This window comes from Trachymyrmex septentrionalis, unplaced genomic scaffold (assembly GCF_001594115.1).
Source record: "Trachymyrmex septentrionalis isolate Tsep2-gDNA-1 unplaced genomic scaffold, Tsep1.0 scaffold148, whole genome shotgun sequence".
NCBI lineage: Eukaryota > Metazoa > Arthropoda > Insecta > Hymenoptera > Formicidae > Trachymyrmex > Trachymyrmex septentrionalis.
The window spans coordinates 641,256-654,280 of NW_017304631.1; the positions used below are offsets into that span (position 1 = coordinate 641,256).

The window sequence follows — 13,025 nt, forward strand, 5'->3', positions numbered from 1 at the left end:
CAACACATCTGGAAAAAAAAAAATGAATAGGAATTATCCTAATTACACATGGACTTTAATTATGGTGTAACGTCACGTTTGGTTTCCTCAGTTTCACCTATTGTAGTGTTAACGAGAGTTTCAAAATAACATTTATCCGAATGAACATTGGCATTGTAAACAAGCGAACAAGAACGCCTTTTAACTTAAACGTACCTATCTTTATTTCACAAGATATAACGGCTACTTTTTATCGTTTTTTTTTTTTACGATAGCAACTCTGTCGATGCACGCGATTGCATGTGGGCATCCCGCTAGTTTTTCCGGGTAAACAACGTTATCACGGTTATCATAAAATATCGCTACAACGTTTCTGTTGTCGTGTCATCAAAGACTTTATTGTGTATACGACAGAATCACGGTAAAGCTACGCGTAAAACCCGTTTCTCGCTGACAAACTTAATATAAGCATCGTAATAAAATCCGATGATTGAAGGGCGAATTAATTCTTATCTCTTAAAAAATGGGAAATTAATCTCCACTCAGTTTCGAGATGACTTTTTCTTAACAAATTTTTCATTTGACCCGAATCGTCGAAATATTTAACATGGAGAATTAAGAGTGCATAGAAAGAGTACATTTAATTAAAGTTTTTATTAAAGAAAAGACTTTCAATCAGCCCAAAAAACACGTCTGCCAAATTTGATGAGTTTGCTTTAGATTCACGTTGTACGAAATATTAGAATAACATTAGAATGACATTTTATTTTATTTGAAGATGCATATAAATATTTTATTTGAACTTTAACAAAATATTCTCTTTTTACATTTCTTATAGGATGTAAAATATAATATATCTGACGGAGGGAGAAATCTGGTTCCAAGTTCTAGCACTATTATTGTTCTTGCACTTTGATTTACCGTGCTGTAAGGAGTTAATCAGCTGATGGGGGGAAAAAGAGGCTGTCAAACAATGATAAATTGCTGAACAATAATACCGCAATGAGTTTTTTCCACATCCATTTGCTATAATTCCGTCGAAATATACGCACGTTATCGTTTAAGGGCATTTTCGTGGAACATATACAGGTGCTGTTCGCGCGTTTTGTACTTACCTAAAGCTCCCGAAGGATGTGTCGCGGTCTCTAAATGCCCAGGTCGACGTCGCATTTACTTGACATTCATCCGCACCCTCGTTATCTCCATGCTCATTTTTCACGATAATGTCATCCAACGTCTTCCGTTGGCAGAGGCATATTCGTGAACGGGGAAATGGCGGGTGATTCACGGACGAGCGAGCAAAAATAATCAGCCTCGCGGAATACTCCGGCTCCGAATGAATAACAACCACCGTTTGTTATCATCAATCGATATCGGCCATTATGAAGCTACGACAAAGATCGATAATAGTATTTCCATCGCGAAATTTGGCGCGTTCGTGTCTCGTCCACTTTATTTATTCATAATTTCAAAAGAAATTCATAAGCTAAGCTACAGACGAAAGTAAAAAGAATGTTATACGAATATTTTACAAGTATATGCTAAATATCGAAATTGTCTGTTTAAAATGTAACAAAGGAATATCTTCTCAAGCAACACGCACTGTCTAGAAGACAACCTCTTTATGATGTCTTAGATATCTTTTAGACATGTTTGTCCCGAATCGATATTTCCAAGGATGTCTTTATGATGTTTTTCAGGCGTGCTCGTTGTCTGAGTTGACTTTATATGATTTTCTTTATTTTCCTATATATTCCTTTTTATCTTTTATCGGTGTTAATGTCGGGGCCCAATAAAAAGGACATTGGGTCTGGTCATGATACTCAATCTGGCAAGTCGATACGGAATATCGATAAGCCTGTCGAACTTAAGCATCATTCGTGTCGTCAGGTTTTCCGATCCAACGGACGCTAATAATAGTTTCTTGCTTGTAGCATTCGTTCGCAATTGGCGACGGTCAGTGTATATCGGCCAGTTCAAGCCTGATCATGCTGCACCTCGATATTTCTTCGCTATCGACGTAATTAGCATCAATATTTCTCTTTCAAGTGACTACCACTTTTTTAGCCTTGGCAATATTCCGTTGCCAATTCGTTTTTCGATGTCCCGCCATCCAGATCACGACGTTACCATTCGTTTCACCATTCTGTAATTTGTTGACAAAATTTTCTCTCGACAAGCCTCTTCTTCGATAATTCGCAAATATGCAATATACGCTTCCACATTATTCATTCACGATGTTATTATTGTAAACGCGATAAATTTCCGCCGATGAACGTAAAATCACAGATCCGCGATGTGTATACATGTAGAAGTAAGCTTCATATTAAAATATCAATTTCCGTTTTAGATTTGATTAGAATTGGAATTCGATTAGTTGAAATAAATGATGACGTAGGCTTGCAAGATCCCCAATTTGTAATTCAAATTTATATTAAAACTCATTTAATATTGAAAATTGAAGAGAAATTCTTTTCTTTCTTTTTTTTTTTTTTGTTTTTTGACATTTCTCCCTCTAATAATGAAATGGTCTCTAAATTCGCCGACAATTCTGCCATTGATGATTGAATCGCTAAAAATGGAACACCACCCTCATTAGGCTGGGCTATAGTCACATTGAGTCGATTGTGCGTAAAAAGAATCAATGTCACGGGGTGAACAGTTTCGAAAGCAAACTTTAAACGCAGAAAAATATGCTTTACGTATTGAACGGCCTTAACCTTTCACATTTGTAATGAGAACTCGCGGACCTGTATCATGTATTTATTCACACAGATAGAATACATTGAGTGTAGCAATACGTGCATTATATCCACCGGTTACGTCCCAAGCTCGTCCGGAAGCACTATCAAGATTATCACTTGCAATGTTGCAATTAATAGAAACGTTATATTCCGTCTTTAGCTCTCCATTTATGGAATAATCCTACGCTCCCGTTATATACAACCGGTTTTAGCGAAAAGAAGTTTGCAAGGAGGCCTCCCACCGAAAATTGCAATATACATGCGAGTTTATATTTCAATTGCCGTTTTGATTTCGGAACGCTCTTCCGTCTGTCCGAGAGTGTCCAATATTTGTTTTTATATATAGCAAACAAGCATATTGACATGAAGCCAATAAGCGAAGAAACAGTCCAGTAGTGACTCGTCGACGATTAAACCTTTATGTATTTTATTGATTAGTCCTCCGAGAGACAACGGAAATTGGGTCAAAACTGACTCGTTGTTAAAATTTTCAGTGACATACGTGTGTCACGCAGCTGTGTTTCGGCGGTGTTCGACTTAATTTTTTACATTACATGTAAAGCAATTAAATTTATCAATGCATAAATAATTTCGTATCTGGTATAACTTTATTTTTATGATATATATATATATATATATATATATAATATATATGTATATGAATATAAATATATATCTTATTGTTTGTATGTTTATATGAATTTGCTTGCGTTACGTTTTCTGAACATTGCAAAGACATTCGCGTTTTACAGAGTTTACACCTTCTTTAAAGCCAATGTTTTCTATTTGAGACAATGGTTTCTGCACTTCATCTTATCGAGTACCTACTTTTTCGCTTCTATCGCCCTTGGACCAAGTTAATTCTCTCGTGACATCTCTGCTGGATCTTCTTTTTGTCGGACGCTCACCGGGGGAACGACCCTGACGAGCAACAGACAATGGAGTGCTCAACTGGGAATTCGAGATCGGGTGATCTCGCGTTGCGTCGTAACACGGTAACTGACGAGGAGAACTTGTCCGGTTTCGGCTCGGTCAATCGTTAATTGCATTATGACGAGTCCGCTCGGGTGAGGATAGTTGGAAGGAAAGGGGGACGAAAAAGGGAGGAAAATATAGCGGCGACTCTACTATACTCTGACCTGAGGAAGCCCCTGATACTCTCTTTCTCTCAAGCCGTTCTCTCCATTTCCCTCCCGCCGATCTCCGCTTCCTCCTGAACACGGTAGAGTGTGTTCTCCTCTCTTCCTCCGACGGTATAAACCGCGTCTTTCCCTCTCTCTTCCGCTTTCTCTCTATCTGCTGCGGCTGCGGTGGCGGCGGCGGCGGCGGCGGCGGTGGAGAGGACGGCCGCGACGTGGACGATCGCGCGGTGGTGGTACCTGGCGAACGGTGGCTTGCCTGCCTGTTTGCCTGCCTGCCTGCCTGCTTGTTTGCTCGCTGTCTGAAGAACGGCGATGTCATCCTGTGCTCCGTTACTGGCATAGCGGCCGGCCGAGTGATTCCAACCAATCAACCGGAGCAGAGTAGATATATATTTTACCTTTTCTCTCTCTCTCTCTCTCTCTCTCTCTCTCTCTCTTCTCACCTTCCTGCCCTCCCTTCCCTTTTCCTTCCCGCCCTCTCCATTTTATGCCCCAGGCCCATCTGCCTGTACCTCCCTGGTACCGTCGCGCTCGCGTTCCGATGTTCGGACTGGGGAACAGGAAGGTCCTCAAATATTCCGCCATCGAGACGTCGCTCTCCATCGACGTCGAGGATACTGTCACGTGTTTCTGCAGGTCAGTTTCCACTTGTCTTGCTTTAACGTGACGATGAACGTACCTCAGCGATCCTCGTATGTACATATCCAATGATGATGTATGTAGCGGTGGTGCTAGTAGTGGTGATACCTATTGACAATAGCGTTGGCGTTTTCTCATTCCCATGATACTTCATTAAAATTGGTTTCATGCACTGAATTTTGATGTATATTTATCGTAGGTGTTTACTTGTCGATGATGTATAATAGCCAGCCATGGTCAAAAGGTAACATTGCAAAATTAGAGTTTTAGATTGATTTCAATTTTTACAATTAATGCCAATAATTTATTATATTCTTCGATATTTTGGTTCTGTGATAAAAGAAATATCTTGTGTCTCTAAAAGAGAAAATGCTCTCGGTAAATATAATATATATTTCTATTGCTTTTAAAAATACTGGAATATAATATTATTAAGGATTTATTGAGGATTTATGTCGCATACGAAGTGATTTTTTTTTTATCACCTTATTTCGGTTGAATGATAAGAAGCTGAAAAGTGAAAGAGATCAGAAACGATTAAAACTAGAGTAATAAGAAAAAAATTGTTCACCGAGTCATAGTTTTCTAAAAACTTTAAGGTCTTATCGAAATCTTAGATTATAAATATTTTTTTATTCTCTCTCAGAATATGTCATAAATCGCTAATACGGCTTATTCTGATCACAAATCGTTGTATAATATTTAGCAAAAGAATGCATTGTCATTTAAAAAGTCTTTAAACGCTATTGTCTTTTGACTTAAAATAAGTCACCGTTATCTCCTTCTGAAAGCTAGAGATACGCCGTTTCATCGCTATCTGCTGATACGGACTTTTGTTAACGATTTGACGACGTAACGTGTAATGCAGAGAGGAACTAATGTCGACGATTATTTTCAATTCATCCTTTGACAACTACTTACTTACGTAATCGCAAGGTAATGACATTTGCAATTATTCAGTGTCAACGTTTTCTTTTTTTCTCCCTTTTTGAAAATCGTTACAAAATATGTATGCGCCGAGGGACCGATTAACGGGACGATATATTTATGCGTCTGCAGGTATAAAAGAGGAAGCACATTCTGGTCATACCTTTCTCGTGTTATAAGACACGATAAGGTTGGAATGCGAATAAAGTGTGTATCCCTTTTTCCAACATTCTGTTTTTGCGAGAGAAGAATATCGCGGCGAAAAAAAATGTAAATGAAATACGAGAAGGCCACTCGGAAGGCCGTCCGCGAAAATACAGGAAACAGTTTTATCAGGTGGTGAAGCTGTTTTTTTACGCACTGAGAAACTTTTTGGTTGAAAATGAACGAACCGGCATATTCTGGTAACTGGAATTTTGATCATCATAATTGGACATCTGGTTATTTCCTGGACTAGAATTCCAATAGATTTAATTAGAGAATTCCGATTTGTCCATTTTTCACCAGAATTCCAATTAATGCATCCAGATTCTTTTCAGCGTACGAAAGAACGAGCTCGCAGGTCTTTTGCTTCTCTAGAAAAGGTTTGAGGCTGTAGATACTTCCGTCACGGGGAGGCGAACGAGGCGCTGTGATACGCGCGATGGCTGTTGTCACAATTTTACAAAATAAATCTCGGAAGAAAATACGAGAGACTGTAAGAATAAGGTATTGCGATAAACCATCTTATCGGAACGGTTGTTTCTCGCAAGAGTCTCAGTTTGCACAGTCTTGTTGCTGTTTACTTTAATGACGTATAGTATTTAGCCCACGATATTATCTACAATGAACAATCGCCAGCTAAGTAATATCTCGAGACTTTAGGGATTGTTTGCGATTCAGTTAGACGATTCCTATCGCACATTAGGCGGAAGAGCTTGAATTACTTTTTGAAAACATACTTAGGAACTATGTGGAAAGCTTCGTCGGACAGAATACCTAATTCCTTCCTTGAAATCTAAATGTAATTTCGGCAACTTCTATCGAAACGAGCTTGTAATCTCAAAGTAATCTCAAAATTCACGGAGATGTAAGGGATATTCCTATATTAGACGGTATAACATTCCTGTCTTCAAAACGGATAGATCTCCCATTGGGCGTTCAGAGTACGGGATTTCACATAAAACTCTGTCGTATCGCGATTTTATTAGACACACTGTTAGATAGAAAAAGAGTAACGACGACTCCATCTCTTGAATTAAATAACATTTTGTTATTCTTAACTTTCATATATATCAGACTGTAAATCAATCCATTTATGTGGTTGAATTGTTTAGTTTCAAAATAAACAACACTCATATGAACGTAATACACGCTTATTACTTTATAGTATAAATAATAAACTGAATTTTGGCAGTTTCGTTTATTCAATATATCGTTGATTTAACTAAAACGATAGAATGAAACAATTTAAGTCAAAGAAACGTAATTAAAATTCAGTCAAATTGTTTAATTCTTTAAAGTAATTCTTTAAATTAACGATATATTTTGAGTACGAGCAGTGGCGATGACCTTATAGAGATTACTCTACTAAAAATAACTCTAATTCGATATAATCTGACATTATGAATTTAACAGTGCATGCGTGATTACGGTATGACGTGCGACATGTCATAGCACGTGCTCCATGCTCGATGTGGTTAAAAGGGGGCCGGGCCACTCTGTGGCTTTCGAAACTCATCGAGGATGCCCGTATATTGTACCGGTTTTTCATCGCGTCACACGACGCGTGGTCTCAAAATGCTCCACTTTCCTGACACGGACAACGTGTACCCTTCTTCCTCGTTATAGATTTTCGGCTGTCCGGGCCAGACGAGGTCATGACTCGACGCGTTTCTAACGAAGGAGATACGCGGTTTTAATCTGTTTTTCGTATATTTACATAACAGCAGCTATACGACAGCTTTCTTAAAATGAAAATTATAATTAAAGTTCAAGCGCGCCAATATCATGTGTGTTACCTGTTAACCGGGTGTCTCCCGGATAATCAAGATTTGTAAACTTATGTATTAAAATTTAACTTAGTTAATTCTACTTGGCAACATTGCTACGGTTAATCGATCCTTACTCACGTACTCTTTTGCGCATTAGTATTTTATCTTACGAATAAAATTTCAGTCGATATTTCTTTGACAAAGTTGCCGAAGATTTAATTAGCGCGAGGGTATATTTAAGTTTCAAGGTAGTTTAAAATTAAAAAGCTACGAATTAAGATTCAAATGCGTAGGACTAATAGAACTTCTAGAATTTTTGTCGTTCGTATATATGCAAAGCGTCCATAAAGAAAAGGTGCTTTCCTTGAACGAGATTGCTAAGGTGACGAAATGAGAAAAAAAAACGGAAGGTCGTGTAAAGAAAAAGAAGGACACCGGAAGTATGTACATAGACATTAAATAATTAAATTTTAGGAAGTAAACGGGTATATAAAGAAATTGAAGGTACTTTTGTTTAACGAAATTTCAGTTGAATAAATTTCTCGCGAAAAACGTAAACAACGTTTTAACGTTTGTATTGTAGAAGAGGAGTTTTTTTTTCTACGTAGATTACGTAGAAGCAAATTATTTTTCGCCCTATTAAATCTTCGTAATCAAGACTGCACACATACTGTATTATATCCACATGGCTAGAAAATAATGATCCAATTTATTATCAAATACGTGAATTGTTGGAAATGCAAATAACATTATGCCAAATGTGTTACCAAGAAAGTCACATTTGAGATAAATTAAATTTTAGAGCTATCAAAGTAATAATCACTTTCAGAACTCATAGCTTAAAAACTTTAACAATGTTATAGATACATTTTTAGTAATTTGTTTTTTTTTTTTTAGCATTTTTATCTCGATAAAATATATTTCAGGCACTGCATTTCTGACTTTTTCTATTTTACAAACAAACTCTTAAATAAACCATATTTTTCAGAAATACCTCGTATACTTACGTCCTTTCCTGGACTTTGATAACGTAGTGCAGCATACGATTAAGGCTACGTCAATATTTGCATTTGGCAAAGTGCTATTGGATGGCAAGTTTCACACTTCGATATCTCTCACTTAGATCGATAGCAGAATTAAGGCGACGGCATGACCTCGATTTTTAATGATGACCGTGTCCAGTTGAAGATACGGAATCGGCTGTGATCGAGCACTTGCGCGAGCACTAATTTGTAAGCCTCCTACTCATTATCAAAAAGAAAACAATAATAACTTTGAAAAATTCTGATTGTGAAAAAATGATCCAATTTATGCGCGCGCTTTTGGTATTTTTGTTGTAACGTTCTAGGATATTTTACATTGAGAGAGGCAGCAGGATTTTTTTATTCTAATCCGATAGCACATAATAACACGTCGAAGTATAATAGCGTGACGTCTGTTCCCGAAACGCGAAGCCGTTGATGGCTTATTTGGCTTTAAGAGAAATAAGCAGAGCAGTTTGACGGGGGAATATTTCGCTCGCAAATGCACGCCGGATTCTATCGCGTGGCAAAACGCGTTAAATTGGATCGCACGTTTTCATTAGGTTGATTAACATACTAACACTGACATCGTGGCAATGTCACGGTAGAAAGAAACCCGCTGTCGGTTGTCACCATCATCTGGATTTTTCGCGGCGTCATAGTCGGTTTAACATGCTTGTCTGTGCTGGGACTTAACTCCGATACTTCTACTTGTCAGTCGATTTAATGCGATTACTATTATACTTATATTGTTCGCATAATCGCGAATGCAGGTTTGCGGGCTCATTAACGGATACAGGTCTGCAGCCGAAGAGATGGTAGCTTTTCATGGTGCGCAGAGAAATTCGTAGGCGACATGAAACACGAACCGATTAATGGACTTCCGGCTAGGAGACGTCGGGTGCGGCGAGACGCGACGAGGAGGCCGGTTTCGCGGAAACCACAGGCGAACCGCAAACTGCCGTGCCACACAGCCGGACACGTCGCGAGACGGGAAAACCTCTTTCTGCAGCGGATAGCGCTAGCACGCAGGTCGATTATGCGAGGAGGAAGCGTCAGATCGACACGCGATGCGAAATTTGCAACGAAATCCAATCTGAAAAAGCGAAAGTAACTTTTTTTGTCTGTGCTAACATCTCAAAGTTTAAACTGATACGTTTTTGACACTGATCTGAAATGCGAACATTATTCACGTACGGTGCGAAATAATGTTCACATTTTTATACATATTTTATACACCCTATATTTGTAGGCTATAAACTACTTTTATGGTCTTTTGCGATACCCAGGTCGAGATACGTAGCCCATACAGGTTCCTCGGCGAATCGTCCCCGCGGGAATGGTGGCGTGTGACGAGGGGTAAACAAACGCGAGGGAAATGTTTGTCGATGGGGTAGCGCCATGACGTCACGCGGAGGCGTCTTCGAGGCGCCGATGTTCGTCCAGCAATCGATCCGCATTTCTGTAAGGATGTAATCCTGGAGAAAAGGATAACCGACAGTTCCGATGGCGCCTGACGCCAGCCTCCGAACCATCCCCCCGATCCCCTTGTCGAGCGTTTCAATAATTATTTCGCTATAATTGCGACCTCCCGGATGTTCTGCGTTGTCGCAGAACTAGAGTGCGGGATTCGACCTCAAGGATCTTGCTGTCACTAGATTCAATCGTTATCTCGCTGTCTTTCGGTCGTTAAGGGGCTCAACGCAGATATCACATAGTCTAATCTTAAGGGCCTTGTGCTTTCCATAATTTTAGACACGGATTATCATATTGCACCGGATCTGCCATATAATCTCCCAGTAATTATCGATACAGCATCTCCCTTTATCTCCATCAAGTGTAATTGTGTTTGACGACTAGTCTCTCTCTCTCTCTCTCTCTCTCTCTCTCTCTCTCTCTCTCTCTCAAATAGATGCGGGATAAACAGGAAAGGACTTTCTGATTAGTGTCAATTGAAAATTACTCCTGTTGTGTATAGTTATACGCAAGTCTGTGATTTACATCACGATTTCTGTTTTCGTTGTGTATGATGATGACATAACAAACGAGTTATTTTTTTTTTTGTCACTTGACAGCACGTTACATCATCGATCATTTGATTGTGATTCCCCGGCACGGAAATAGACACATTGCAATACATTATAATCGTTTCGTGCACGCTTCTTCAAACATATAGAGTTAATCAAGTATCAGGGAAGAACTCGTCGAGATATTTTCCTGTTCTTTAATCTTTGAAGGATTCGTACATTCTGTTGGGGGGAAAAAAAAAAAAAAACAGGTTATTTTAAATCAAATAGAATCGATGAAAATTGGCAGAAGACAGGAGCGAAAGACACTTGTTTCAGAAGCATGAAAAGTGCATTTATCCCCGAGTGATCATTCGCGATTTATTACAGTACGTTCGTTTTATATTTTAATTAAAGTATTCGGTGTATAGGATATATTAAAGATCTAGCGAGTAATCGCATAAAATTGATCGACGAGACTTCGATACGCGATACAAAGATACAACGTATGATCCGAGGGAAAGATTAGCGTGGATAGAATGGCAGAGAGAGAGAGAGAGAGAGAGAAGGCGCGGCGCGTCAGTTAGCGGGGGCGGAGCGGAATATTGATTGTCGCAGAGTCGGGACGCTACCCCTCGCCGCCCGCGCCGCGCCGCGTGCGGCCCGTCGTCCGTCCCGCGTCCGGCAGTCAGCTGACTCGTGTTACCCGACTCACAGCTGATCCGACGCACGCTGCCATGCCGTGGTGGCGCAACCACCGCATTGCCGCCCTCGGCCACCCGCCGTACTTCTCCCTCTCTCTCTCTCTCTCTCTCTCTCTCTCTCTCTCTCTCTCTCTCTCTGTCTCTCCTCTTACTATCTGTCCCTTGCTCTTCACGATGAACATCTCTTCCCTTTTCATCTCAGTCTCCCGTGCGGATCATCTGACTGTGACCCTTTGAAGCGCAACGTATATTAGGATCTTTAAGAGGAAAAAGGTGGAAGGTAGAAAGGAAACAAAGTACGGAAAATGCGCCGAGAATGAATAAGTTTACTGTTCTGTTTCATGAATAAATCATCAAATTGGTCTGGATGTGACCCCAAAATTCGTGAGTGCGTTTCGACTGGTCGAAACTGGAGGAACTAATTCCATTTGACATTTTGTCAGATATCTTGTTACCCTTGCTGCGGAAAAGGATAAATGGCGAAGGGTGTCGCACGTTTGTGACACCTACGCGCGACGCACTCCGAGATCGTTGCGGACACGAATTGTGTCCAAGTTAATTCAATTTTGCGACTGAAATTGGTATTCGTTTGACAAAGCTCTTTTTTTTTTCATGTATGTGTATACGTTAGCTAGATATTTCTGTCTTCTGCATTAATCGATTGATCGCTACTCGCTATTAATAACTTGTTCATTGAAGAAAAATGGGCTTCCACTCAAGCTTGTAATTACAGGAGCTACAATTTTTATCTTAAGACTACAGATTAAAATAAATTCTAGATTATTTTTATTGTATTTTTATGTTACACATTTTTCGAATTTCAAGGACTGGGATTCGTGATTATAAATAAATATATTACAATAAATTAAATATATTACGAGTATACACGACATGGTAGATTACATGATAAAGATGCAAAAAAGTGGACATTTTATTTTCTTATCTTCCTCTGGCGCCTTTGGGAACATCATCGATATTTTGATTATGAATTCCAGTAAATTTAAATCCGTAAAAAATAAGTAACACATACAATTTAATTTCTATGATGGTAAAAAAACTCGTTAAAGCTTTTACGAGTATTCCAGAATTTTTTCCGCTTTTAAAATAATCCAGAACAATGTGAAAAGAAAACTTGCAGTTTCTCCTATTGTTAGCTGAAGAGTCAAAATTCCATATTCCCGGCGGAAGATTAATTACAAAATATATATAAATATAAGAGAAATATAATATTAGTAATATTTCAGTCTCTCTCTATATTTCTAAAATTAATTGCGGTATTCGAAAGACATCTTATTTTTACATCTTATTTTGTGTATTAAAGACATTATTTTGTGTATTCCACATGATTGTAATATATGTAAATATGATAATAATTTCTCTTTGCGAATTTATGCAATTTGTTTACGAGGCAAGCCAGTTCCGCGGTCATGCTAATCCCTTCTAATTCTAGGAAGGTTAGATTCAGCGGAGATCAACGCGCCCGTATATCTTGCGATTGCGTTATTATCGCACGCTATGTCGTGGTGCATGAAACACCGTCGAACGAATGGCTCACCGGATAGAAATGTGCATGCGCGAGTATCATATACTTCGGACCTGCGCACGTAGTCGAATAATTGAGCGAGATGCTGCAAAAAGGATACCCTCAAAATACCAGTGAGCTCTTTAATATACGAGCGAGCCTTTCCTATATTAAACTACAGAAAATTGCGGAGGAAAGGAAGGCAAAGAAAAATACTGGTCTTTCTGGACTCTTTTCTACTTACAGTATAGTAAAACAATTACATTAGTCAATCAGCGAATCCTTGATAAGAAAAACAATACCATTTCTGCATCAGAGTGTTCTTGTTTAGGAATTGAGATATGATCCCCCCCCCCCCCCCCCCCCC

At 39.1% G+C, this 13,025-nt stretch overlaps 1 protein-coding gene across 2 annotated transcripts in view; it reads left to right on the forward strand.

Moving 5' to 3' along the window:
* The window catches only part of LOC108745778 (MOB kinase activator-like 2), a 28,866-nt gene that overhangs the window by 6,717 nt on the left and 9,124 nt on the right, over positions 1-13,025 (forward strand). The window contains exon 1 of one of the 2 annotated variants that reach the window (XM_018482121.1): positions 4,128-4,501. The exons of the other annotated variant lie outside the window; for it this stretch is intronic. Within the exon in view, the coding sequence (XP_018337623.1) occupies positions 4,353-4,501 (149 nt within the window). The 5' untranslated portion in view covers positions 4,128-4,352. Of the gene's footprint in view, positions 1-4,127; positions 4,502-13,025 lie in introns of those variants that run through there. 2 annotated transcript variants of the gene reach the window in all.